At 44.2% G+C, this 26,807-nt stretch overlaps 1 protein-coding gene across 1 annotated transcript in view; it reads right to left on the bottom strand.

The window, feature by feature from the left end:
* The window catches only part of wnk4b (WNK lysine deficient protein kinase 4b), a 72,248-nt gene that overhangs the window by 8,132 nt on the left and 37,309 nt on the right, over nucleotides 1-26,807 (bottom strand). The window contains exons 5-19 of the mRNA XM_047808237.1: nucleotides 16,125-16,213; nucleotides 12,835-13,054; nucleotides 11,852-12,260; nucleotides 10,937-11,139; nucleotides 9,844-9,917; nucleotides 8,372-8,507; nucleotides 8,165-8,281; nucleotides 7,829-8,002; nucleotides 6,186-6,240; nucleotides 5,756-5,875; nucleotides 5,391-5,519; nucleotides 5,036-5,164; nucleotides 4,677-4,808; nucleotides 4,343-4,471; nucleotides 3-815 (exon numbers count right to left, since the gene is read on the bottom strand). Of these exons, the coding sequence (XP_047664193.1) occupies nucleotides 3-815; nucleotides 4,343-4,471; nucleotides 4,677-4,808; nucleotides 5,036-5,164; nucleotides 5,391-5,519; nucleotides 5,756-5,875; nucleotides 6,186-6,240; nucleotides 7,829-8,002; nucleotides 8,165-8,281; nucleotides 8,372-8,507; nucleotides 9,844-9,917; nucleotides 10,937-11,139; nucleotides 11,852-12,260; nucleotides 12,835-13,054; nucleotides 16,125-16,213 (2,929 nt within the window). The remainder of the gene's footprint in view (nucleotides 1-2; nucleotides 816-4,342; nucleotides 4,472-4,676; nucleotides 4,809-5,035; nucleotides 5,165-5,390; nucleotides 5,520-5,755; nucleotides 5,876-6,185; nucleotides 6,241-7,828; nucleotides 8,003-8,164; nucleotides 8,282-8,371; nucleotides 8,508-9,843; nucleotides 9,918-10,936; nucleotides 11,140-11,851; nucleotides 12,261-12,834; nucleotides 13,055-16,124; nucleotides 16,214-26,807) is intronic.

Below are 26,807 nucleotides of genomic sequence, written 5' to 3'. Positions count from 1 at the left end.
ACTGCGTGTGTAACACGGTTTGTAAGTTTCCCTGGTGATATCCACGAGACTCACTGTGTTCTGTGGTGTAGCTGTGCTGAAGGAGCCAGTGGAGTTGCAGAATGGTGAAGAGGATGATGAAGATAATGAGGAGGAAGAGGAAGAGGTCTTTTCCTGCCCCTCCTGAGGGCTCACTCCAAGCTGGCTGCCTGCCCCTGGTGGTACTGAAACATCTGGCGTGGTGGCGGTCGCCCTCTGAGCCTGAGCTGCTGCCTGGGCCTCCTGATGCTGGGACATATCTTGGTGAGGTGGAGCTTCTCTCTGGCCTGGTGCAAGATGCTGGGCTGCGAACATGGCTGGGTAACCAGACTGGTGTGTCAGTGGGGGCATGTAAGCCTGGGGCAGGCCGTTTGGCATGGTTGTTGGGGGTATAAAGGACTGCGCCATGGTCATGGCCAGAGACAGCATGTTGGCCAGGGAGAAGAGCGGCTGCTGGGAATGGGCAGGCCAGATTCCTGAAGTCTGTGTGTTTGGAGGCAAGGTGTGGGCACCAGAGGGTGGCATATGGCTGATCTCATGAGAGACCACATCACCTGCTGAGTGCTGGGTGGTGTTAGGTGTGGGGTATGGGGTGAGGTTGGAGCTGCTGGGGTTCTGTGGTGCTGGGGGAGTCTGGTTGACCATGAAGGGGTATTGATAGGCTGGATTGGGGATGTACTGAGGGTTGGGGTACTGAGGGGGCATGCTGGGCACCTGGTTAGAATATTGGGGCAGGGACTCAGGTTTGGGGAATTTTGGGTAATAGGACGTAGGAGGAACGTAGGTCTGAGACGAACCTAAGACACAAACAGAGAGCATTTATTTATTTATTTATTTATTTATTTATTTATAGACAAACCCTCTGTAGAGCCGGACGGTAAAATCAGCTTGTGTATCTGTGGTGTGTTAACCGGCGTAAAGTCTCCGTGAGCTGATATTTAAAATTATGAAAATGATGGAATGAAATGGAAATCCACGGGTTTCCTGCACACCTACGTTCATGTCCCTCCGAGCTAATCACATCGACACGCGCTAAACGCTGGTAGGGTTCAGAGCTCATGTCATATCGTTTCTATGAGAATGAGATGTTTTGCTCAGCGACTGCATTGATTTTTAACCAGAGACACTGCTGGTGTCATCTATCTCTCAAGCCTGAGGCTTTTCGCTTACATACACACACACACACACACACACACACACACACACACACACACACACACACACACACACACACACACAGATGAAGTGAGACGGAATGGAAATTTCCATTTGTAAACTGTCATGATGGAAATAACAGCAAGCTTCTGACTTGTTTTCCCTCTCGCTGTGTTTTCATGTTAAGCAGTGACTCAGACACTCAGGAGCTTTTTACACCTGGTCACATGGTCGCGTCATGGTGTCGTCTCTGATCCGATAGCTATCTGATTTGTTAAAACTGTTCCATTTACATCAGGCCACATAAACGCGTCTCGGCGAATCGGATATCGATCTGATCTTTCTGCTCCCGCCCAAAATGCTAAAATATTTTACCTCATTCATTCATTCATTCATTCATTCATTCATTCATTCATTCATTCTCTACCGCTTATCCGAACTTCTCGGGTCACGGGGAGCCTGTGCCTATCTCAGGCGTCATCGGGCATCGAGGCAGGATACACCCTGGACGGAGTGCCAACCCATCACAGGGCACACACACACACACACATTCACTCACACACTACGGACAATTTTCCAGAGATGCCAATCAACCTACCATGCATGTCTTTGGACCGGGGGAGGAAACCGGAGTACCCGGAGGAAACCCCCGAGGCACGGGGAGAACATGCAAACTACACACACACAAGGCGGAGGTGGGAATCGAACCCCCGACCCTGGAGGTATGAGGCGAACGTGCTAACCTCTAAGCCCCCATGCCCCCACATATTTTACCTCATTTCCGGGGTAATTGAGATGGAACACACTTTGGTGTATGTACTTAAATATACTTTTGTTTCTATATGTTTTACAAAGCTTTTGTTGGACGCTTTCATCGCTTCAAAGAGCAATAAGTCCCTGCGTGTCGTCCGTGTTATTTGTTTCTGACGCGATGCACGACTCGCGAGTCACCTGCGAGTGACGTACCTTCGTTTGGGAGGAGTTTAGCGCTGACGTATGTGGCTCGAACAACCACATACATTTACACCTGTCCAGTTTCATCTGTAACGCGTCCCAGACCACCTCCTGAAGGGGTTTGTACCATCGGGTTTATATCCGTCTCCAAAACGTTTCGGAGGGCATTTAGACCTGGTCTTTTTACCGTCGGGTAGCTATCGGATCACAGAAAACGCAGGAAGTGACCAGGGGTAAAAACCCCCTCAGACACTCCTCATGACGTTAACCTTCACACAAGCAACCGATCAGCTAAATGAGTTCGAGAGTTAAGTTGAATGTTAAGTAAAACTCTTTCATTAATACTAATCGTCGTTTATGTTAACAGCAGCTGAAACACTCGTTCGCTCGACAGACTCTCAAACGTCTCTCTTCTGTCCTGAAGATGTCAGAAAACTTCGCCTCTGACTACAAAGCACTGACACTGGAGACTCCTGCCATGTGTGTACATAAACATGTCCTTACACAAAGCTTCACTATGTCACTGATTACGTCTCATTATACATCTGTTTATGGGAAGCCTTAATTAACCCCTTAATTAGGGCAGTAACAGAAGCCTTGGGACTTAAACTAATAAAGTGTTAATTACATTATATCAGTTATAGATAGATAGATAGATAGATAGATAGATAGATAGATAGATAGATAGATAGATAGATAGATAGATAGATAGATAGAAAGAGAGAGAGAAAGAGAGAGAAAGAGAGAGAGAAGACTCAAACAAACAGACCAAGAGAGACAGACAGACAGATCGACAGAAAGACTGATCGAGAGAGAGACAGAGAGAGAGCTCAGAGACAGAGCAGTGAGGGCTAGACGAGAGGTCAGATGTAGGAGACTGGGCAGGAGCGAGGAGCTTTTGAGGAGAGGTTTCAGACAGACAGAGACGAGAGAGAGAATCAGAGAGATAGCGAGACCCTGAGAGAGACTCTGTGTCTCTGAGGAGAGAGAGGAGCTAAGAATAAACTAAAGAAAATCTAGATGGAGCGAGAGAGATGAGAGACTAGGGAGGAGACTCCTCAAGACTCGCACTCGAGCAAGAGGCAGAGACGCAGAGACGACGCCGATAGGGCTGATCCGTGCAGAGAGGAGGCGGAGAGAGAAAGAAAAAGGTAGAAACGAGAGAGGAGAAGGAGACTCAAACAGACAGACAGAGACGGAGAGAGATAAAGCGAGAGAGAGAGAAGTTTCTTATAAAAACAGGACCAGACAAGACAGACAGCAGACAGAGACAGAGAGAGAGACAGACGAGAGCGTGCGAAAAACGAGATGACAGAGGGACACAGAGAGAGCGAGAGAGACGAGCAGAGAGAGAGAGAGAGCAGAGCGAGGACGAGAGAGACTAGAGCGACAGACGAGAGAGTGAAGCAGCACGAGAGACTGAGCACGAGAAGAAAATTAAGGAATAAACACAACAGGAGATAGAGAGAGAGAGAGAGCAGAGATCGAGACGTGGCGGATGAGAGGTTACAGAGAGAGACAGAGACAGACACGACGGAGACGACAGAGAGAGAGAGAGAGAGAGAGAGAGAGAGAGACTCAGGACATTGGGACAGACCGAGAGCGTGAGAGGAGAGAGAGAGCCGCTTATTTGAGACTTTTAAACAGACAGGACAGACAGAGAGAGACAGACAGACAGACAGACAGACAGACAGACAGACAGACAGAGAGACTCAAACAGACAAACAGACAGACAGAGAGAGAGAGAGAGAGACTCAAACAGACAGACAGACAGAGAGAGAGAGAGAGAGAGAGAGACTCAAACAGACAGACAGACAGAGAGAGAGAGAGAGAGAGAGAGAGAGACTCAAACAGACAGACAGAGAGAGAGAGAGAGAGAGAGAGAGAGAGAGACTCAAACAGACAGACAGAGAGAGACAGACAGACAGACAGAAAGAAAGACACAGAGAGAGAAGGAGAAAGAAAGAGAGAGAGATCTCTGATCACCCTGCCTTTATATACCAGTGCCTAAGCGCAGACAAACAGACAGACTAAGACAGACAGACAGACAAACAGACAAACAGACAAACAGACAGACAAACAGACAGACAAACAGACAGACAGACAGACAGACAAACAGACAAACAGACAGACAGACAGACAGACAGACAGATAGATAGATAGATAGATAGATAGATAGATAGATAGATAGATAGATAGATAGATAGATAGATACCTGATGTGTGGAAGGACTGAGAGCGAAGTGGACGGACAGGAGGTCCCATATCAGGGTCCAGGTAGAAGTCTTTGCCCAAACCAGGAGAGGAGCAATGGGTCACCTGACCTGTATTTACAGCTGTATAATCTATATAAGGACACACACACACACACACACACACACACACACACACACACACACACACACACACACACACACACACACACACATCATTGTCACCCTGATTAATTTATAAGTATTACAAATAAAGAGGAGGAACAGATAGACAGACAGACACATAGACAGATGGATGGATGGATGAATGGAGAGTTAATAAAAGGTTAGTAGATACCTGACGAGTGGAAAGACTGTGAGCGGATTGGACGCAAGTATACGCCCCCATCGGGATCGAGATAATAGTCTCCGCCCACTCCAGGGGAGGGGCCTTGAGTAACCTGACCACCGTTTATGGCCGTGTAATCTGCTGATTAATATCAGTATGACATGCTGATTTATTAATGAGTTAAATATGAGATAATGGTACAGATACGTACAGACAGATGGATGGACGAACAGAAAGAGATGGATGGATGGACAAGCAGAGGGACAAAAAGACGGACGGATAGAGAGACAAAGGAACAGATAGACGGTTGGATGGACAGACAGACGAAGGCAGGGTTAATAAAGTATCATACAAACATTAGTAGATACCTGAGGAGTGGAAAGACTGTGAGCGGATTGGACGCAAGTGTACGCCCCCATCGGGATCGAGATAATAGTCTCCGCCCACTCCAGGGGAGGGGTCTCGAGTTACCTGACCACCGTTTATGGCCGTGTAATCTGCGTAATACGCAAGCTGTTGATTAATATCAGTATGGCATGCTGATTTATTAATGCGTTAAATATGAGATAATGCAGTACAGAAACAAACAGACAGATGGATGGACGAACAGACAAAGAGACAGATAGATAGATGGAGGGACAGGCAGCGGGAAAGACAGACGGTTGGATGGACAGACAGACGAAGGCAGTGTTAATAAAGTATTAGACAAATATTAGTAGATACCTGAGGAGTGGAAAGATTGTGAGCGGAGCGGACGCACAGGTACAGCTGCAGCAGGATCGAGGTAATAGTCTCCGCCCACTCCGGGGGAGGGGCCTTGAGTTAACTGATACTCTTTTATTGCCGTGTAATCTGTGTAATACGCACGCTGTTGATTAATATCAGTATGACATGCTGATTTATTACTGAGTTAAATATGAGATAATGGTACAGAAACAAACAGATAAATAGATGGACAGACAGAGGGACAGACAGACGGATGGATAGACAGAGAGAGGGACAGACAGACGGATGGATAGACAGAGAGAGGGACAGACAGACGGACGGATGGAGGGTTAATAAAGTATTAGACATGTTTTAGTAGATACCTGAGGTGTGGAAAGACTGTGAGCGGAGAGGACGCACAGGTACAGCTGCATCAGGATCGAGGTAATAGTCTCCACCCACTCCGGGGGAGGGGCCTCGAATGACCTGACCTGCAGTGTAATCTGAGTGCAACATGCATCGAGAATCAGAGAAACAGAGTTAATGAGAGAATCAAGCTGGGTTATGTTTAAATGGCAGAGTACAAATGAGGACACGTAGAGTAGATACATGAAACACGTGAAAATTAGTGTCGCTGTTACCATGACAACAGAAAGTGTAACTAGACACTAATGTTGGACAGTTCAGAGTCCCACGTCATTCTGCCAGGCTTCTTCAAGCCTCAGAACTAACGTCGTTTCTCTACATGTATCTCTACGACATGTCATTGACGTCACGTGTGGGTGTGGCCTGTCTCGCATAACATGGTGTTACCTGGCAGGGAGGAGGATGAGTGTGTGCGTTCCAGCCCCTGGGTGTGCAGGTTGGGCTGAAAAATGAACAGAAAATTCAATCAGGTTTAAACACTACATCGTTAGGTCTAAGATTGATGACGAGTCTGATATTTATACCTGAAATATTTCAGAATAACAAACAGGTTTGTAAAGAGCTCAGTGTGGCTCTCAGCACTCACACTGGAGACTCCTTCCATAAATGTTACATCAACATCTTCTTAAGCAAAACTCTGAAAATGAGCTGTTGTCATGGAAACAATAACGTATCGGTACGAGTGCATTGATGCGTGTAAACCTGCGATGTGCAGCTGCACTACTGTTACAGAACTGCTGCACTAGTGAATGACTCACCAACCTTTGACCAATCGGGATCCAGCATGTGACGTCGCAGTAGGATAAAGATTTATCAGAAGATTACTAGGAATGAACAAATTATAGACCAAACATGGAGATGGAGCCATCGTATAAATATTTTTGTTTATGCATGTTATAGATCTTATAAGTGTTTATAATTAAATATAGAGTGGTGCTGTATATAAAATATTTATTTATCTGTCACATGAACATTACAGAACAGCCAAATTCTTTCTTCGTATGTCCCAAACTATGGAAGTTGGGGTCAAAGCACAGGGTCAGCCGTAATACAGCACCCTAGAGCAGTAAGGGCCTTGATTAGGGGCCCAACAGGGGCAGTTTGGCAGTGCTGGGGCTTGATCTCCAATCCTAGCATTAACAACCCAGAGGCTTAACCACTTGAGCTAGCACTGGCAGTATATATACAGTACAGACCAAAAGTTTGGACACACCACCTTTTCAACAGGACAATGACCCCAAACACACCTCCAGGCTGTGTAAGGGCTATTTGACCATGAAGGAGAGTGATGTGGTGCTGCACCAGATGACCTGGCCTCCACAGTCACCGGATCTGAACCCGATCGAGATGGTTTAGGGTGAGCTGGACCGCAGAGTGAAGGCAAAAGGGCCAACAAGTGCTAAGCATCTATGGGAACTCCTTCAAGACTGTTGGAAGACCATTTCAGGTGACTCTGGGCATTCTCTTGATGATCATGCCCAGAGTGTGCAAAGCAGTAATCAAAGCAAAATGTGGCTACTTTGAAGAACCTAGAATATGACATATTTTCAGTTGTTTCACACTTTTTTGTTATGTGTGTATGTTTGTCTAAAATAGTTATTCTTGGTGTAGAAAATAATTTCCGAATTGCTCTGAGTCACAGCCGACCTCCTAAACCTTCTCCTCAGCTGACTGCAAATTTTGAAGTGCAGCACGTAACACTTTCAATACTTTTAAAAGAACACTATACCTAAGGGTTGTGCTCACAAGGCTACATACTGCAAGCCTCTGAATTCATATAACTGACATAACTCAAGCATAGTTATAGTACATCATATTTATTCTCAGTCCTATTACACTGATTGACAGGGTAGGGGGTGCCAATACTTTGTAACAGATTTACATTGCAACAGATGTAAGTGGCTATAAGTGATCTTAGTTTAGATTGTGATTGGTCAGAAGGTGTTAGTTCATTTTATATATATATAAATGGACTCATTCTGATACATTACCGTTTCCATAGCAACACTCCGGAAGCTTCTCTAACTCACCTGAGAGCCTGTAAGAGTTCCTGCTCCACTCAGGTAGGGCACTTGGAGGATGTTTCCAGGAATGAGTGGCTCTAAAGGCTCCCTCCTCATCAGGGCTTCAGCTCGGCGAATGATGTCCCTCATGCGGTGAATAAATCCCTCCTTCTCTGATGGCAGGATGAACTCGTTATGCGCCTGCACACAGGAGATACAGATTATAGCTTGGAACAGAGTGATGACCTGCTGACTCTGGTCTGATCTGAAGCTTAATAACACCAGGCATGTCTGAAGGCCTGGACACCCGAGGACACACTCCTACAGCGGGTCCTAAGACACGCTGAGTCTCAGCCTGCTCACCATGACGGTGGCGATGTCCTCAGGATTGTCTCCGTCCAGGTCAAATTTAAACGTCACCATCTTGCTGTTGTGAGTTTGAAGCTGGCACTCCACCACCCGGTCCACCTTATCTGACAACTATGTAGAGACACAGAGTGAGACAGTGGGTGAGGCAGAGAGCTAGACAAAGTGTGTGTAGTGTATGAACTTGCAGATGTTCAGTAATACCCCTGTGATACGCAGCCGTGAGCGAGCTCTCTTCCTCAGCAATTTACTTCCTGTGCGTTTGTTGGGACTTTTGCTGCTCATCTCTGATAAGCCCTCGTTCCCGTCACTCAAACCTGATGTCACATCGGAGGCGTAACTGTTAACAGAGGCAAGGTCAGAGGCAAAGTCTGAGGCAAGGTCAGAGGCAAAAATCTGAGGCAAGATCAAAGGCAAAATCAGAGGCAAGGTGAAGGTGAAATGTCAGAGGCAAGGTCAGAGTCAAAATTAGAGGCAAGATCAAAGGCATGGCAAAAGGAAAGATCAAAGGAAAGAAAAGAGGCAAGGTCAGAGTCAAAATTAGAGGCAAGATCAAAAGCATGGCAAGAGGAAAGATCAAAGGAAAGAAAAGAGGCAAAATCAGAGGCAAGTCCGCTTATCCGAACTTCTCGGGTCACGGGGAGCCTGTGCGTCATCGGGCTTCGATGCAGTATACACCCGGGACGGAGTGCCAACCCATCACTCTCATTCACTCACACACACACACACTACGAACAATCTTCCAGAGATGCCAATCAACCTACCATGCATGTCTTTGGACCGGGGGAGGAAACCGGAGTACCCGGAGGAAACCCCCGAGGCACGGGGAGAACATGCAAACTCCACACACACAAGGCGGAGGCGGGAATCGAACCCCCGACCCTGGAGGTGTGAGGCGAACGTGCTAACCACTAAGCCACCGTGTCCCCCACCCGATCAAGTTATAAGGAGTTATTAAATATGAATGAACAAACACTCCTTTCTTCATCATACGAGCTTCACTGTTCACACGGCTATTGTGTATTGTGCTTGTGTACAACACATTATCTGTGCAGTCTGGAGCATGGGTTTATATAACCATCATCACTGATCTGCACCTTTAAAGAAAATAAAACCTTTTCCAAATAAGATTACTGTGTAGGACAAACAGCGTGTTTGTGTGTGTGTGTGTGTGTGTGTGTGTGTGTGTGTGTGTGTGTGTGTGTGTTGTGTGTGTTATACAGGAGTCAAGGCGTTACTAAATGGAGCATCAGCCATAGCAGCATACATCCAAAGCAGATTGCTGAGCTGAAAAGTAAATCCAGCTTTTGGCTTATACATGATCTTTGACGTCAAAAAACACGTCACACCAGAACATGTGGAAAAATACACATTTTTATCTACACACACACACACACACACACACACACACACACACACACACACACACACACACACACACACACACACACAAACACATCAATATTTCAAGGTTTGAGGGACGTTTAATAGGAAATGAGCCTCATTAACATTTACCCAACACTCACAGGATCTCTTGGATCGAAATGAATGTTTCTTATGAAGATTAAAGTTACTGAAATGAACTGATCCAATAAAAAGCCTGCAATCATCAACAGCGTTCACTTAAAGACAGAATGAATTTTCCATGATGGCAAGAGCAGGTTTGCTATGGTTACCTGTCGACGGGAGACGAGAAGCCGCTGGCACCGCTGGAGTGCACTCGCTCAGAATTGTGGGACACGGCAATGCTCTAGAGGAACAGGAGGACATATAACTACTGCTATGTGGCACAAAAATTCAATTTAGTCCATCTCAAATGCTTGCAAAGCAAAATAAATTGGGTACGAGATACTATTTGAGTTCAAGAAAATGACAAATTATTATTTTAAAGGCGGGGTCTCCGATTTTTGAGAAATGCTTCAGAAAACTGAGTCGGGCCGAATAGTAAACAAAATTCAAAACAAACGTGTAGCCAGTGAGCAGAAAGGGGCCGGGCTTGTCGATATGGGCGGAGAGTGTGTTCAGTGCGCATGTGTGACGTTAGCAGAAAGCGGTTTTAACATCGACATGGAGGATAAAAACAAAGAAAGAAAGAGAAGAAAGACTTACGATAAGGACAAGAAGTAGGACGTGTTAATATAGGATCAGCTTTCCAGCGCTGGAGAGAACTGAAGGAGCAGGAAGTCGGCCACATATTCACAGGTTGGAGTTTCCCGAGTCAATAACTCCTGAGCTAAACGCTGTTACTACACAAATAACACCTCTTTTCTATCGTAGTAATGTAGAGAGGCAGCTACAACCGCGTTTTGTGTAGTAACAGCGTTTAGCTCAGGAGTTATCGACTCGGGAAACTCCGACCTGTGAATATGTGGCCGACTTTACTTAAGACGCCGAGGCGCTTTTTTCCTTCTCGATAGGTGAGTAACGTTGGTTTTGCTTTGTTACACAGAACTAATATATGCCTTTGTCCTTTACATCATTATGCTTGTGTGTCATTTTTGCTCGTTTGTTTATCTACAATCGTATTGTTCTTCCCTTCAGCTATGATAAAGACACGTTTCTTTCCATTAGTCGCCTGGGTTACGTATGTGTGGGCGGAGCTATCGATACAGGGGTGGGACCCGTTTGGGTTAGGGGCGTGTTTGTTTAGGTGAATTTATATGTCAACATTGGCTTTCAAACATCAGAGACCGTACCTTTAACATGAAATATGACAAACATTTACACTCTTTTAACATTTAAAGAACCAAAGCTCCAGCCACTACTCACTGATGGAAAGCGGAGTGCTGGGATTGGATCATCCTTTGCAGGCAAAGCTTCTGTGGGTGGAGCTTCAGCAACTGGTTTGACAACGTTAATCGGTTCGGTGGGTGGTTCTGTAACTGAAGGGGCAGAGCTTGGCATGGAGCACGAAGCTTCAAGCGGCTCTTGGAGGCCAGAGGAGCTGAGGTAGCCGTCCGTCTCACAATCGGCTGCCGGACGTGTCAGAAAACAGTTAGTGCTGAGTAAGGAAGGACTTTAATGTATCTGATTATAAGAATAAAAAAGTAACAGCAATTACTTTTAGCAATAACAAGCCATTGTAGATGTATTTATTTGTAGGGTCTAACCCTAGTCTTGGACTAATCCCAGGATCATTGTGGGTTCTCCTTTCACTAACAGAATGTTTCTGAACACATACACACACATACTGTACACACACACACACACACACACACACACACACACACACACACACACACACACACACACACACAAAATCCTGTGACCTCAGGTCAGGTTTCAGTCGTACGTGCACTAAGCAGTACCTAAAGTGTTCTGGGCTTTTAAAGGGAAGTTGTTTATCATATATGGTTTCTTTATGCAAATAAGTGTGACCATGCAGGAGCTGCTTATTGGCCACTGAGGAAATGCCTGTTTGTGTGCACAGATGTAGAACTTATCGTTCGCATGCTAAATTCACTCGTTTGATTCTGACCAATCACAATAAAGAACACAAAAGTGCTTCAGCTTCAAAAATATAAATTATATTATTTAACCAAATACATTGAGTTTATTCATGAATTCCTGATTGTTCATCTCTGGTGAAGGATTAAAATATCAACAGCTGAAATTCCTGTTCGATTCTTCAATATTCTGTTAAAAAGTGAATCAGAAGTTTCAGATGTAAGTTTTAAGACTTACACGTGGCGGAGGAGTAGCAAGCCTGGCGGATGTGATAGTGTGCATGGTGCTCTGTGTCCTGTTCCTCAGGCTCTGTGGTGAAGCTGGCGTTAATGCCCGAGTCCATGGAGCTGTTAGCAGTGGACAGGAGAGGAGCGGAGACGGTCACGGTGGGGGTCATCTGGACCGGGCTGAACACGCCGCTCTCTGCCGACATCTGCGGATGGAGAGACTGGAGGTTCGACACGCGAGGTTCTGCTTCAGGAACGGTCTCGGGTTCCTCCTCGATCACCTCGTCCTGACGCCTCTTCTGCTCCTCGTCAACCAGCCGACGGAGCTTCTCGCGCTGACGCTTGATGGCAGAGACTCGGTCGCGGATGGCTTTAGCCACCAGCTTGTAGTCGGCATCACACACAAAACCAAGCACCACCTAGAGCATAAAAAGAGAGAGAGAGAGAGAGAGAGAGAGAGAGAGAGATGATGATGAACTTTTAACCGATGATGATGCAATGAAGCTCCGCAGGTGAGTGAGGATGTCAGTGAGATTAGAACAATCCAATAACTTTGAATTCGGCGTATTAGATTAAAATCCTTCTGTTTACTCAATACAAGTTTCTCGTCTCAGATACAATCACAACCTCCTCATATTGACGTGTGACCCTTCACCTCTGAGCTTCAGCTGGATAGTCTGATTAGATGAGACTCATTGGGATCAAATGTCATGTTCTTGAGACTTTCGTGTACTAGTGATCATAGTGTACTGTCGTTGTGAGTGAACAAAGTGTGCGACTATCAATCAACAAAATCAACAACTTTAGACAAGAGTTTCCTGTGGAGGAGGAGGAGGAGGAGAGGGAGGAAGAAGAAGAAGAAGAATGTTCCTAACTCTCTGTGTTTAATATCAGGTGTGTAGTAAAGAGTGGCCCTGGTTCATTTAAGGGAACAAGAGACCGATATCACCAATGAACATATTTATTTAGACAGACAGTAAATAACACGCTCACCATCTCCTGAGCCACCTCCTCAGGGACGTCCTTGTAGAGCTCAAACAGGAACTCGATGGCATTGTTGTCTTTGTACTTGCCGTGAAGCTTCTTGGTGTCGTCCATTCGAAGCCAGAGCTTTAGCCCAGACTTCACCATGTTGTCCTCCTCAGCTAACTCCACGTGGACGCCGTTGTTCTCCTGGAAGAAGGGGTGCTCTAACAGGTCCTGGATGGTATACCTGACCCAGGAGAACAGACCGAGATTTAAATTAGCAAACACATACGCACACACACACACACACACACACACACACACACACACACACACACACACAACAACATCAACAAATGTGCAATTTCACTGGAATTGCAAAAATCAATGTGAAGGAGAAGGAGCTTCCTTAAGTTCTGCAGAGGAAGAATAAATCACCTCAGGACGTGTTGTTCTCATCTTGGGAGAAGCAAGACTAAAACACTGAGGTGACTTCAGACTAAAACACTGAGGTGAATTCAGACTAAAACACTGAGGTGACTTCAGACTAAAACACTGAGGTGAATTCAGACTAAAACACTGAGGTGAATTCAGACTAAAACACTGAGGTGATTTCAGACTAAAACACTGAGGTGAATTCAGACTAAAACACTGAGGTGAATTCAGACTAAAACACTGAGGTGAATTCAGACTAAAACACTGAGGTGAATTCAGACTAAAACACTGAGGTGACTTCAGACTAAAACACTCAGGTGTATTTAGACTAAAACACTGAGGTGAATTCAGACTAAACCACTGAGGTGAATTCAGACTAAAACACTGAGGTGAATTCAGACTAAACCACTGAGGTGAATTCAGACTAAAACACAGGTGAATTCAGACTAAACCACTGAGGTGAATTCAGACTAAAACACTCAGGTGTATTTAGACTAAAACACTGAGGTGAATTCAGACTAAACCACTGAGGTGAATTCAGACTAAAACACTGAGGTGAATTCAGACTAAAACACAGGTGAATTCAGACTAAAACACTGAAGTGAATTCAGACTAAAACACTGAGGTGAATTCAGACTAAAACACTGAGGTGAATTCAGACTAAAACACTGAGGTGACTTCAGACTAAAATACTCAGATGAATTCAGACTAAAACACAGGTGAATTCAGACTAAACCACTGAGGTGAATTCAGACTAAAACACTCAGGTGTATTTAGACTAAAACACTGAAGTGAATTCAGACTAAAACACTGAGGTGAATTCAGATTCACATTAGCTATTATTTTATTCAGAGCTCTCAAGTTTTGCTCCCATTTAAAACAGTTCAGCACAAGCCCTGACATTTTTAGGGTCATGATTGAGGACAATGTCCCGTCCAGAGACGAGCTGTTTCGTGTTGAGCTTTTGTTCATACCGACCATCGAAAATATCCTCTCTAATGAATATGTTTTTTTTCATTGGTTGTTGTGTTAAATCTTACCCAGATACAATAGTGCTATTTTCTGATTGGCTATTATGTAGCCTCTTTGTTTTGATTGGCTGATAAGTGTCAGGCTCGACTAAGAACTGAGACGCGCCTGATTCCTGCCCGTTTCCATAGAGACGGCGGTGCGGACTGATACGTTTTGGGCGCTGCGGCTTATTAAATATATGATAAATAGTCAAAAAGTTTTTCTGCATGAGAAATACGATGTGTGTGTGTGTGTGTGGGGGGGGGGGGGGAGCGTGAGAAAAGACCAAAATGCGTGACTGTCACTCTCAATGCGTGACACTTGACAGCCCTGTTTATTTTTAGCGGTTCATGTATATTACAGAGGTATTTTCTAATGGGTGTGAGTGTTCTGTGAAAGCAGGTTTTAGACAGTAAAGGAGTGGCCCAGCATTTAAAGTGTCACACTAACATCGGTTCCAGCGTAAGACAGATCACAATGATAAGATCACCAACTTGTTAGCCAGCTGATTGAAAACAAACATGGAAGTTCATTTCCATTCTGCTAGATAAAGTGAAAGTGACGTGGCATACAGCTAAGTACGGTGACCCATACTCAGAATTTGTTCTCTGAATTTAACCCATCCAAAGTGCACACACACAGCAGTGAACACACACACACAGCAGTGAACACACACACACACCGTGAACACACACCCGGAGCAGTGGGCAGCCATTTATGCTGCGGCACCCGGGGAGCAGTTGGGGGGGTTCAGTGCCTTGCTAAAGGGCACCTCAGTCGTGGCTGGATCGAGACTCGAACCCACAACCTTAGGGTTAGGAGTCAGACTCTCTAACCATTAGACCACGACTTCCCCAAAAAACAGAGTACCAGTGTGAAAAAGAGTTAAAGGTTAAAGAGAAATGTGTCTTCTTTGTCCACGGAGCATAAAAAGAGACACAAAACACACCATTTTTGTTTGAATCTTCAAAAATCACTTTTTATATAGAAAATAATAAAAAAATTGTATAATCTTGCAGGTAACAGAGCATCATCCCTGAGCTAAGCTAACGGTTCACCTCGACTCTCCACCGAACTCAGTTCTGAATCTGAATCTCTCAAAATGACTCATCTCAAATCTGAGCAGTTACACAAACACTCTGCTGCTGCACAATTAGTCCCGTGTGGGCAGGATTTCTACCACGATCTGTTTATTCACGATCAGGATACGCTCAGATTTGCATTTTGCAGAAATCAAGCAGATTTTCCAGCAGCATCAATAAAACACTCACCTAAAAAAAGGGAAAGATTAAAAAAACGATACATTAAACCAAACTCATGCACAGGGTGTTTTTGTGAACGTGATAAGTTCTCCTGAGAGACGTAACCCTGGTTTGAAGGACACGCGAACCCAGCACTCGTCTCCTCCGCTCACGGCTCACATGAAGCTCATTCATAATTTTCTCCATTATATATTTGTGGTTAAAACACTTATTAGTTCTTTAATAGTGTCATGTTTAGATTTAGGGATGATATTCTACACTTAATTGGGCGTATTTACAGACAAAGCTGAAATTTCAGCATGAACATATTGTGGTTCAAGCGCTGGCCAATCCAGGTGAAGTAGAAACGAGGTCATGTGACTGTGAGTCACATGGTTATATTTAGCTCCGCCTGCTTCACTGGGGAACAGGAATAGCAGCTCGTGACTCTTTGTTTCCTTCAGAGCTCATTGTTTAAATGTCATAAAACCACACACACACACACACACACACACACACACACACACACACACACACACACACAAGCATGTACAGTAGGTTAATCATTCTCCCCGTGGTGGAAGCAAGCGTGCACATGAACATGGAGAGCTACGTGAGGGTTGACTTTACCTCTCCTGCTTGTTCATTCGGATGCAGCCCTCAATGATCTCCTTCAGCTCCGGCACTTTCACTTTGAAAAAGCTGTCCGGCTTCATGCCCTGTGTGTGAGACAGAGAGAGACGGAAGAGTTTGAGATTAAAACATGTCCGGTCGTATGCTGTCTGATGTCTGCATGCTGTCTGATGTCGGGGACAATTCAAATTCGGACAAAATTGAAAACATTTCCAGTGAAAGTTCACTCACTCACTCTCACTCATTCCCTACCGCTTATCCAAACTACCTCGGGTCACGGGGAGCCTGTGCCTATCTCAGGCGTCATCGGGCATCAAGGCAGGATACATCCTAGACGGAGTGCCAACCCATCACAGGGCACACACACTATGGACAATTTTCCAGAGATGCCAATCAACCTACCATGCATGTCTTTGACCGGGGGAGGAAACCGGAGTACCCAGAGGAAACCCCCGAGGCACGGGGAGAACATGCAAACTCCACACACACAAGGTGGAGGCGGGAATCGAATCCCGGCCCTGGAGGTGTGAGCCGAACGTGCTAACCACTAAGCCACCGTGACCCCTCCAGTGAAAGTTTTTCTATTTAATCCAACCAAATGTATTTTTTTCTCTGAGTCTCTCCAGATCTACTAATAGGGAAACCTGACATTAATTATTTTTTATTGTAATATAATTATGTTTAATAATTCTCTCTGTGTTTCTCTCTCTCTCTCTCTCTCTCTCTCTCTCTCTCTCTCTCTCTCTCTCTCTCTCTCTTATGTAAGTTGTGTTGATTTGTTCTCATTAGATTATTTCCTGCAATCAAACAGAAGAGCAAAAATCAAACTCAATCCTATTACATGTAGCAGCATGACCTCTGTCACGCATCACCTGATCTAATCCTAACTAGATCCTCTTCTTCTACACAGTTTAAAGCAATTAAGGCTTGATGATGCTCGTTATCAATGCAGGTCCTGAGCAGCTGACTAATTACGTCGGGGTTGCCATGTCTGTGAAAGAAATCCTTTTCTAATAACCGAAAGGTCACAGTGAGAGAAAGAGCGGTAAATCAATGTACATAATAATGTTAGTTTCTCAACCTTTTTCCCGTCTTATTAACTTGTTTGTGTGAGAGAACGATTGTTCCTGACCGTTTATCGCCGCTGTAACTGAACTGAGAACAGGAACACATTCGCTTGAAAGATTTTTCTGAAACTGTTTACCTGTTTTAAAGAGTCCTCTCAGCATACAGTAAGTTGGAACAGTGTTTAAATAAACACATTAGTTTCTTAAGTCTTACTGTTTCCTTATAAGGGTTAGTCTGCACTGAGCTGCACATTTCTAAAGCACAACTAGCATCTAGCGTAAGAGAGTTTCATCGGTTCAGAAGGATTCGCTTTATGTCTCTTTATATTGACTGATGAGGTAGAGGGGTGCCAACACTTTGTACTTAGTACATTATGGGGTAGTCAATAGCTACACATGCAGTAACCTGTATGGTAATTGGACTGTGATGATGACAAAACCGTGTGGACGTGATAGAGGATGGCCCTAACAGCACGTTTCCATGCAATATGTTGACGATCTCTTTGATTTTCCTGATTGATTTATTGAACACTTGGAAGGTCTTTCGAAAGTTTACCCTGAGGTCAAAATACAACATTCAACACACTATGTCATGCCCCAGATCTCCATTTTCATCATTGCTTATAAGAAAAATGAAGCTAAAGACACCCAAATCTATAATAATAACCTGGTAGAATTTTCTGCTCAGGGTCAGAAGGTCAGCTGTTGTTAAGTCGTAAACAGAATGTTGGGTTAAATAGTTACTAATGTACCATGGATCTGCCACGTGACTGCATGTTAACACAGTTTGACCGAACACACATGTGATGCAGAAGATCTGATGAAGTGGTGTATCTGCACATGAGGACTTTCTTCTTCGCTCCTCTCTGACACTGACACGTTTCCTCTAACCAGAACATTGAACAGATTACATCATGTTACAGAAGACCTCTTTGGCATCTGGTTCCTTTTAAGGTTTCTGCCTCATTTCCTCAGCACTGTTGCCTCTGGCTTGCTTGTTACTGATCTAAATCTACGTCTGGATTTCTGTACAGCTGCTTTGTGTGGGTTTTTTTTTTTTCTCTAACAGGTTTTCAGTTCCTAACAAGCATCGAGCGATACTGAACCACGTTTTCAAATCTTCCATACAGTCTGCATTAGCATCATGGATCCTGCCCAAGGTTCATCTTATCTCCAAAACTCACTTGAAAACACCAGGCCACTTCATATTAATGCAATCGTTCTTATACGTTATTGTTTCTATAGCAACAGCTGATTCGTTGGACTAAGGAGACTAAGGCCCCTTTTCCACCGAGGCAGTTTGAGTGCAGGTTCGGAGCCTAATTTAGAACCAGTTCTTTCTGTTTCGACCGCCAAAGCACCGGCTCTGAACCAGGAAAAGTGCTTCTTAAGTAGCACCAAAACGTTGCTGGTCTAGACTTAAGAACCGCTTGCATCAGGAGCTGTGGGCGGGGCTACTGTTAGTGCATTTGATGATGTACCTTATGTATACTAATGTTTAATACACTTTTACTTTACCGCGATATGATACATTATCAGCACACATGATAGTAGGTAGCTACATGCTAAAGCAAAATTTCTTTCTGTGTTAACGATAAAATAACGTTATGTACTTTATCGATTACAACCTCCATTTATACAGATTACATGGAGCTGCATGTACACGTTTTATTCGCCGTGTTTGGATGCCAATGTAGGTTCACAAAGCCATGAGCATTAACAGTAAAGCAACATCCGCCATTGTTGTTGTGTTTGTGTTTGTCGCTGCTGCGCTAACGTTGCTGGGACACGTGACACGTATACAGTGACGTCACACTTGGCGCTGTGATGCTCTCTAGCCGGTGGAAAGGCAAACCGGTTCTTAGAAGGTTCGCCAGTGGAACCAACTTTGAACCAGAACGAGCGCTAGCTCTGAACCAGCACCCGGTTCTTTCCGCTGGAAAAGAGGCATAAGGAGGCTCCAGCGACGGTGCTCTGTAACATTCTGGGGTTAAGTTGTAGATCTTCTGTAAACGTTCCCAACATCTTCAGAACAAAGGAGTTAACTTGAAGGAAGAGAAAAACAGAGAGTCTGCTGTGGGAACGACTGTTTATAACTGAAGTAAGAACAGTAACTGCTTGTTGGAGAGAGTTATAGCTCTTTAAGAGAGTCCTCTCAGAATAAGTTGAAGCGGTGAGTAAATAAACACATCGGTAAAGACGTTAGTTCACCTCGTCTCCAAAACTCGCTCAAAAACATCAAAACACTCAACACGTCTCAAAAGACACTTGTTTCATCACGCTGGCAACAGAAAGCTCACGCTGTCACTCGTAACACACTGACCTACGCAACATGGACGACCGAAGCGTCACTGAAATGATAAAATTTGTGAAAAAGTTCTTTAAAGTTATCAGTATTTTGTTATAGAATAAAAGAGTAACATGTTTTCAATTTATTGACTGTACCTTTATTTCTTGTGTACTTTTTCTTTATTGAAATATATCAGTCTCTCTCTACCATCCTGTCTTCCTTCCTTCATATTTCCACACAGAAACCTTCCACACCTTTACTTTTTCTGGTATCACCAGCACTGTGATATAAAGGGCTAACGAGGGCACGAGCCGCCGTGTTCTCAGAGGTGTCCGTATAGATGCGATGCTGGGAAAGGGGCCGATGCAGACGTTTGTGTAAAGTATAAACAGAAAAGGGCTTAGAATAGCTCCTTGAGGGTCACCTGTGCTCATAAGCATAGATTTCCACTGTTTACTGTGTTTACAGACCTGCTGACCCAGAACAGGAATAATGTTCGGTCATGACTGTTGGGTGAAGGAGGAAGAATAAGTAAACATGCGGTACATTTTCAATCTAACTCATTTTAATAATGATGTAAGACACTGGAAAAAAATATATACAGAAATTTAGGATGAACTGAAAAAGAAAAGATCAGTGGTTGGTGGTTATGTCACTGGTGTTTATCGTCTTTTAATGTTAGCAAGTCTTGGCCTAATGGTTAGAGAGTCTGACTCGTTCACCATACTTAGCCGTATGTCACTTCACTTCACTTAAAGAACCGATAACGACTTTTATTAAATGCGAATAAACTCAAAACATTTTCCATATATTGTGAAAGTAAGTGTATAAACATCTGCCAAGTGAGAAAATCAAATCAAAAGCAGACTACAAGAGAAATTTTTAATGTACTGTATGGCAAGGGCAAAGTGGGCGGGGCTTAGATCTCATGCAGAGCTGTCGATCATTCTGTCGACTGGTTGTTCTTATGGGGAATGGGGAATGCCGAGACTGCTCTTTTTCACCTTGATGAGTGTCATAACAGTTTCTACACAACAGGCATCACTGTTTAGGAGATGGGCTTGTAAACCTTGCACGTGGTCTCCTCAATCAACAACGTCACTAACGAAGCCAGGAATCTGCAAACACAAGCAGCACTGGATTTCACGCTCCAGTGCCCCACATTGCTGGAAAATAAGGACACAATATACAGTTAGCGTGTGGAGTCGCCAGGATGGAAACGCCAAGCTGAGAGCTGAGGGAAATTTATGAGGTGGAAAGTTTGAGCTGGAGTAAAGAACATAAACGCTGAAAGGGCCAGCTTGGACCATAAAGTCCAAATGAGTCCAAATCCACTGAGGTTTATATCATGGGACTGATGAGACGTAGCATCAGATCTTCTACTACTATTATTATTAATGCAGCTATGTTCATACATTCGTTCATTTTCTACCGCTTATCCGAACTTCTCGGGTCACGGGGAGCCTGTGCCTATCTCAGGTGTCATCGGGCATCGAGGCAGGATACACCCTGGACGGAGTGCCAACCCATCACAGGACACACACACACTCTCATTCACTCACACACTACGGACAATTTTCCAGAGATGCCAATCAACCTACCATGCATGTCTTTGGACCGGGGGAGGAAACCGGAGTACCCAGAGGAAACCCCCGAGGCACGGGGAGAACATGCAAACTCCACACACACTAGGCGGAGGTGGGAATCGAACCCCCAACCCTGGAGGTGTGAGGCGAACGTGCTAATCGCTAAGCCACCGTGTCCCTCTGCAGCTATGTTGGTATGCAATATTTTAATCCATATGTCTTCACCGCTATTTAAAGCTATTACGTCCCTTCTCCTGGACAGGGGACAGGATGTTTCTGCAGGTACGACAGTCTCCAGAATGTCCTGTGCCTCCGAGAAGCTCCTCAGGACTATTTCTGTAACCGTAAAAGCACAGTGCAAGATGACAACTGAAAGCAGTCAGTCGTCCAGCTTCTGCACGTCAAACGAGAGACGTAAGCGCTGGTCCTGAAGAATATGTAGGATTTCCAGCATGCTCCAGGGGATTGAGGTTTATGTAGGAGTGTGTTGACGCGCTGTTCTGCGAAGGCTGCCTGGTTAGACGCTCATGACATCAAAGCCCTGCGGTTCCTAACCGAGCCGACCAGATTCATTCCTCGTTTTCTCTTAATAACGCCTCCATTTTTCTTCCGGCTAATCACTTCCTGTTGGGGGGTCTGGCGCAGGTTCCGTACGGCACAGCAGCCAAACCACATCTCATTTCCATAATGGCAGGCAACAAGCTGCTTGGGTGTGTTGTTCTCAATAATCTAAACATGTTTCTCAGTAGAACTGATTTGTTCGTTCCTCCATAACCCTAAAGAACACGAGTCCTCTAGTTTCAGTGATCCATCACAGACACTTCGGTTACATATAGTGCAGGATTGAGCTATATATTAGAATATATATATATACAGGGCTCTCAAGAGAGAGATTATTGACTGGTGGTGTTTATTGTAAGTGTTTGTTGCCTTTTTGGACTCCTTTATCATGTGTAATGTTGTTCCCATTTAAAACAGTTCAGCACAAGCCCAGACATGTTTAGGGCCATGATTGAGGACAATGTCCCGTCAAGAGACAAGCTGTTTCGTTTTGAGGTTTTGTTCAAACCGACCATAGAAAATATCCTCTCTAATGAATATGTTTTTTGTTATTGGTTGTTGTGTTAAATCTTACCCAGATACAATAGTGCTATTTTCTGATTGGCTGTTGTGTCGCCTCATTTTTGATTGGCTGATAAGTGTCAGGCTCTACTAAGAACTGAGACACGCTTGAATCCTGCCAGTTACCATAGAGACGGCGGTGCGGACCGATACGTTTTGGGCGCTGCGGCTTATTAAATATATGATAAATAGTCAAAAAGTTTTTCTGCGTGAGAAATACGATGTATAAAGACATGAGTTGTGCATCAATGCTATACACTTATTCTGTGCACTATGTACTCTAAGGTCTAGTGTATAAATGTTGTAACATCTCAAATGGAACATTTCTTTAGTTAGTTTTACTAACAGGAAGGAGAAGCTGTTTCCCAGTCGATGGCGAATGATGTCCAACACACGAAGCTGCTTAAAGTACCACACTTAATGTGCATCATCCTGGTTCTTTAAGGGCTCTTCTTCTTTTTCTTATTCGTGTGATGGACACAAGTTCTTGTGGGATTAGCACAAATCAAATGCTAATAAGTCATTATGACTGTCCTTATGATGATGATGATGTGATGAGGTTTTATGTGGCTGCTATGTAAGATAATCTGTGCATTAAAGTAAGTTTAAAATAACAGGAAATGGATAATAAAGTGGATCATTTCTCCAAGAGAAGCTGAATAATCATTGACTTTGGTTATGTTGCTAACAGTACCCCCAGAGGAAGCTAGTGCCCAATCACAAGAACAACTGGGGCTGTTACATACCGATCTGCCCCAGAAGCAACTCTTTCTAATTGTCTTTTAATTCTTTACAAACTAGTTTAGCCAAAACATTTGCTCTGAAGAACACAAGTCTGTTTTTTAACACTATGACATTCGGAAGCATTTCAGCGCTTCTGGAGAGCGTCGGGAAGGAGAAGCGTAGCGTACGCGAGACGCGGTGTCCTCTCAGGAGAGATGAAAGCTGCGGATGGTCTCCATGGAAATCGCACGATGACCTTTCGTATCCGGTGAATGATGTCATTTCAGAGAGCAGTGAAATCCACACTCCGTACTTTAGCCCTCCTTAACATCAGAGTGTGATTTGAGGCTGAAGCTCCTCAACCTCCAAATAAACCAGACGTTTAGGACGAAGCGTCCACAGGATCGGCGCTCCTGAGGGATTCGGATGCATCGCAAACCTCAAAGAAGTACACGGAGTCTAGAAGATAAACAAGGACAAGCACATATCCAGAAAATACAAATTCAGCTTTGTCTTCCTCTGTGTCTGTCTCTCTCTCTATCTCTTCCTCTCTCTCTATCTCTCTCTCTCTCTCTCTCTCTCTCTCTCTCTCTCTCTCTCTCTCAATGAACAGATGAACAGAAAGGGCAGACTGTGGGATCTCTTACTGTTGTGTACATCTTAAAATAATCTCTCCATTGTGTGTCTCGTCTATTTGTAACTTTTTCATGGTTTATCACTTGGACACATGACATGTAAAGACTCTTTCCTTGGGCAGATTCCTATTATTTGCTATTCCCCAAGCTCAGTGATGTGACGGACCCTTCGTTATCTGTTAGACTAGGTTTGATATACGGTTTGGGAAAAGTGTCAGACTCATCGGGTGTTACCTGTCCGTCGGAGCACATCTTTAGGATTTCTCTTTCTGTTACAGCCCCCCAGCTGTAATTTTCTCAGAACCGGCTCTACTATACAAACAGATCGAATTTGCAGCACCAATTTAACCGATGTCAAAGAGTTTTTGTACCCTGATTACTTTCTTATCTGGTAAGATGTTCAAAGGTAAAGAGAACTCTACTGCCCCTTTTCCCACCGAGGCAGTTCGAGTAGAGGTTCGGAGCCTAATTTAGAACCAGTTCTTTCTGTTTCGACCGCCAAAGCACAGGCTCTGAACCAGGAAAAGGTTCTTAAGTAGCACCAAAACGTTGCTGGTCTAGACTTAAGAACCGCTTGCATCAGGAGCTGGGGGCGGGGCTGTGGGCGGGGCTACTGTTAGTGCATTTGATGATGTACCTTAAGTATACTAATGTTTAATACACTTTTACTTTACCGCGATATGATACATTATCAGCACACATGATAGTAGGTAGCTACATGCTAAGGCTAAATTTCTTTCTGTGTTAACGATAAAATAACGTTATGTACTTTATTGATTACAACCTCCGTTTATACAGATTACACGGAGCTGCACGTACACGTTTTATTCGCCGCGTTTGGATGCCGAAGTAGGTTCACAAAGCCATGAGCATTAACATTAAAGCAACATCTGCCATTGTTGTTGTGTTTGTGTTTGTTGCTGCTGCGCTAACGTTGCTGGGACACGTGACACATATACAGTGACGTCACACTCGGCGCTGTGATGCTCTCTAGCCGGTGGAAAGGCAAACCGGTTCTTAGAAGGTTCGCCAGTGGAACCGACTTTGAACCAGCACCAGCGCTAGCTCTGAACCAGCACCTGGTTCTTTCCGGTGGAAAAGAGGCATACTTGTGCACCATTTAGAATTGGTTCCTTCAAGTGAAGTGACGTGAAGTGACATACGGCTAAGTACGGTGACCCATACTCAGAATTCCTTCTCTGCATTTAACCCATCCAAAGTGCACACACACACACACACACACACACACACACACACACACACACACACACACACACACACACACACACACACACACACCGTGAACACACACCCGGAGCAGTGGGCAGCCATTAATGCTGTGGCGCCCAGGGAGCATTTAGGGGGGGAATTCGGTGCCTTGCTCAATCGCACCTCAGTCGTGGTATTGCAGGCTCGAGACACAAACCCACAACCTTAGGGTTAGGAGTCAAACTCGCTAAACATTAGGCCACGACTTCCCCCTTTAAAAGCCAAGACACAGATGTGCTCAGGTCTGGTCTGCTTTGTGCCATTGTGGCCCAAACATTTAGTACAAAAAGATGGTATACAGATTAAATTAAAAGCTCATACAACAACATTAAAAAGTTTCCCTTCTAAGAATAAACTGTGGGAGATTAAAAAGATTGTCTGAAATGCTGTTTACCTTCTTATCATCTTTTAATGAACATTTTAGTCAACAGATTTTGATTTTTGGTTTTTTATATTTTCACAAAGGCAGGTTAGTTAATTTCCTTTTTGGACGGCAAAACTATTTATACAGCAGAAAGATTGAAGGAATTTCGAGCTGGGACTGTCAGTGTTCAAGAGGTTGGTCAAAGCAAGGATAATGTTGGAATATAAATACTATGTTAAAATGAAGAATGTGGAAACATTTACAAGTGTATGTACAGTAGGACTTGTGTATATACAGTAGGACTTGTGTATATAATATACTGTAGGACTTGTGTATATAATATACTGTAGGACTTGTGTATATAGTGTAGGACTTGTGTATATAGTGTAGGACTTGTGTATGTACTGTAGGACTTGTGTATGTACTGTAGGACTTGTGTATATACTGTAGGACTTGTGTATGTACTGTAGGACTTGTGTATATACTGTAGGACTTGTGTATGTACAGTAGGACTTGTGTATGTACAGTAGGACTTGTGTATGTACTGTAGGACTTGTGTATATACTGTAGGACTTGTGTATGTACTGTACAGTAGGACTTGTGTATGTACAGTAGGACTTGTGTATATATTGTACAGTAGGACTTGTGTATATATTGTACAGTAGGACTTGTGTATGTACAGTAGGACTTGTGTATGTACTTGTCTCTCTCTCTCTCTCTCTCTCTCTCTCTCTCTCTCTCTCTCTCTCTCAAACACACTCTCTCTCTCTCTCTCTCTCTCTCTCTCTCTCTCTCTCTCTCTCAAACACACACACACACTCTCTCTCTCTCTCAAACACACGCACACTCTCTCTCTCTCTCTCTCTCTCTCTAACACACGCACACTCTCTCTCTCTCTCTTTCTAACACACGCACACTCTCTCTCTCTTAAACACACACATACTCTCTCTCCCTCTATCTGTCTTTCTTTGCTCTCTATCTGTCTTTCTTTCCCGCAGCTAGGTGTAATAATTGCCATATTTAACCACACACACACACACACACACACACACACACACACACTTTTTATTTCCACTGGTGTTTGTGTGTGAATGTTGAGATGTGCTTCACTACAGCCGCTGCTCTACTAATTAGAAAACGCCCGATGAGAGCTGTTACGCCCACACATTTCACTCGCGCACGCACACACACACACACACACACACACACACACACACACACACACACACACACACACACACACACACACACACACACACACACACACGTGCCCATATAAGAACCTGGAAGCTGATTGCATGTTCTCTGCTTAATTAGCATTACCACTCTCACTGTGCTCAGTTTCTAACTCTCTTCATCCCAGAAGTGCTTCACAACACCATGTAGCTGCGTGAGGTAACCGAGCGCCTGTCCAATTAAACACAGGACAAATGAGCAAACGTTTGGTGATTTTAGAACTTTGTCAACAAGACAGTTGTATTTTTATCTTAATACTTTATTACTGTACGTTTTAACCCCTTTACCCCTCTCACTTTATTACTGTACTGTATGTTTTAACCCCTTTACCCCTCTCACTTTATTACTGTACGTTTTAACCCCTTTACTCCTCTCACTTTATTACTGT

The sequence above is a fragment of the Tachysurus fulvidraco genome, chromosome 24, assembly GCF_022655615.1.
Source record: "Tachysurus fulvidraco isolate hzauxx_2018 chromosome 24, HZAU_PFXX_2.0, whole genome shotgun sequence".
Lineage (NCBI taxonomy): Eukaryota > Metazoa > Chordata > Actinopteri > Siluriformes > Bagridae > Tachysurus > Tachysurus fulvidraco.
The sequence above is the reverse complement of the archived record's forward strand: the minus strand, read 5'-3'. Positions and strand labels throughout refer to the sequence as shown.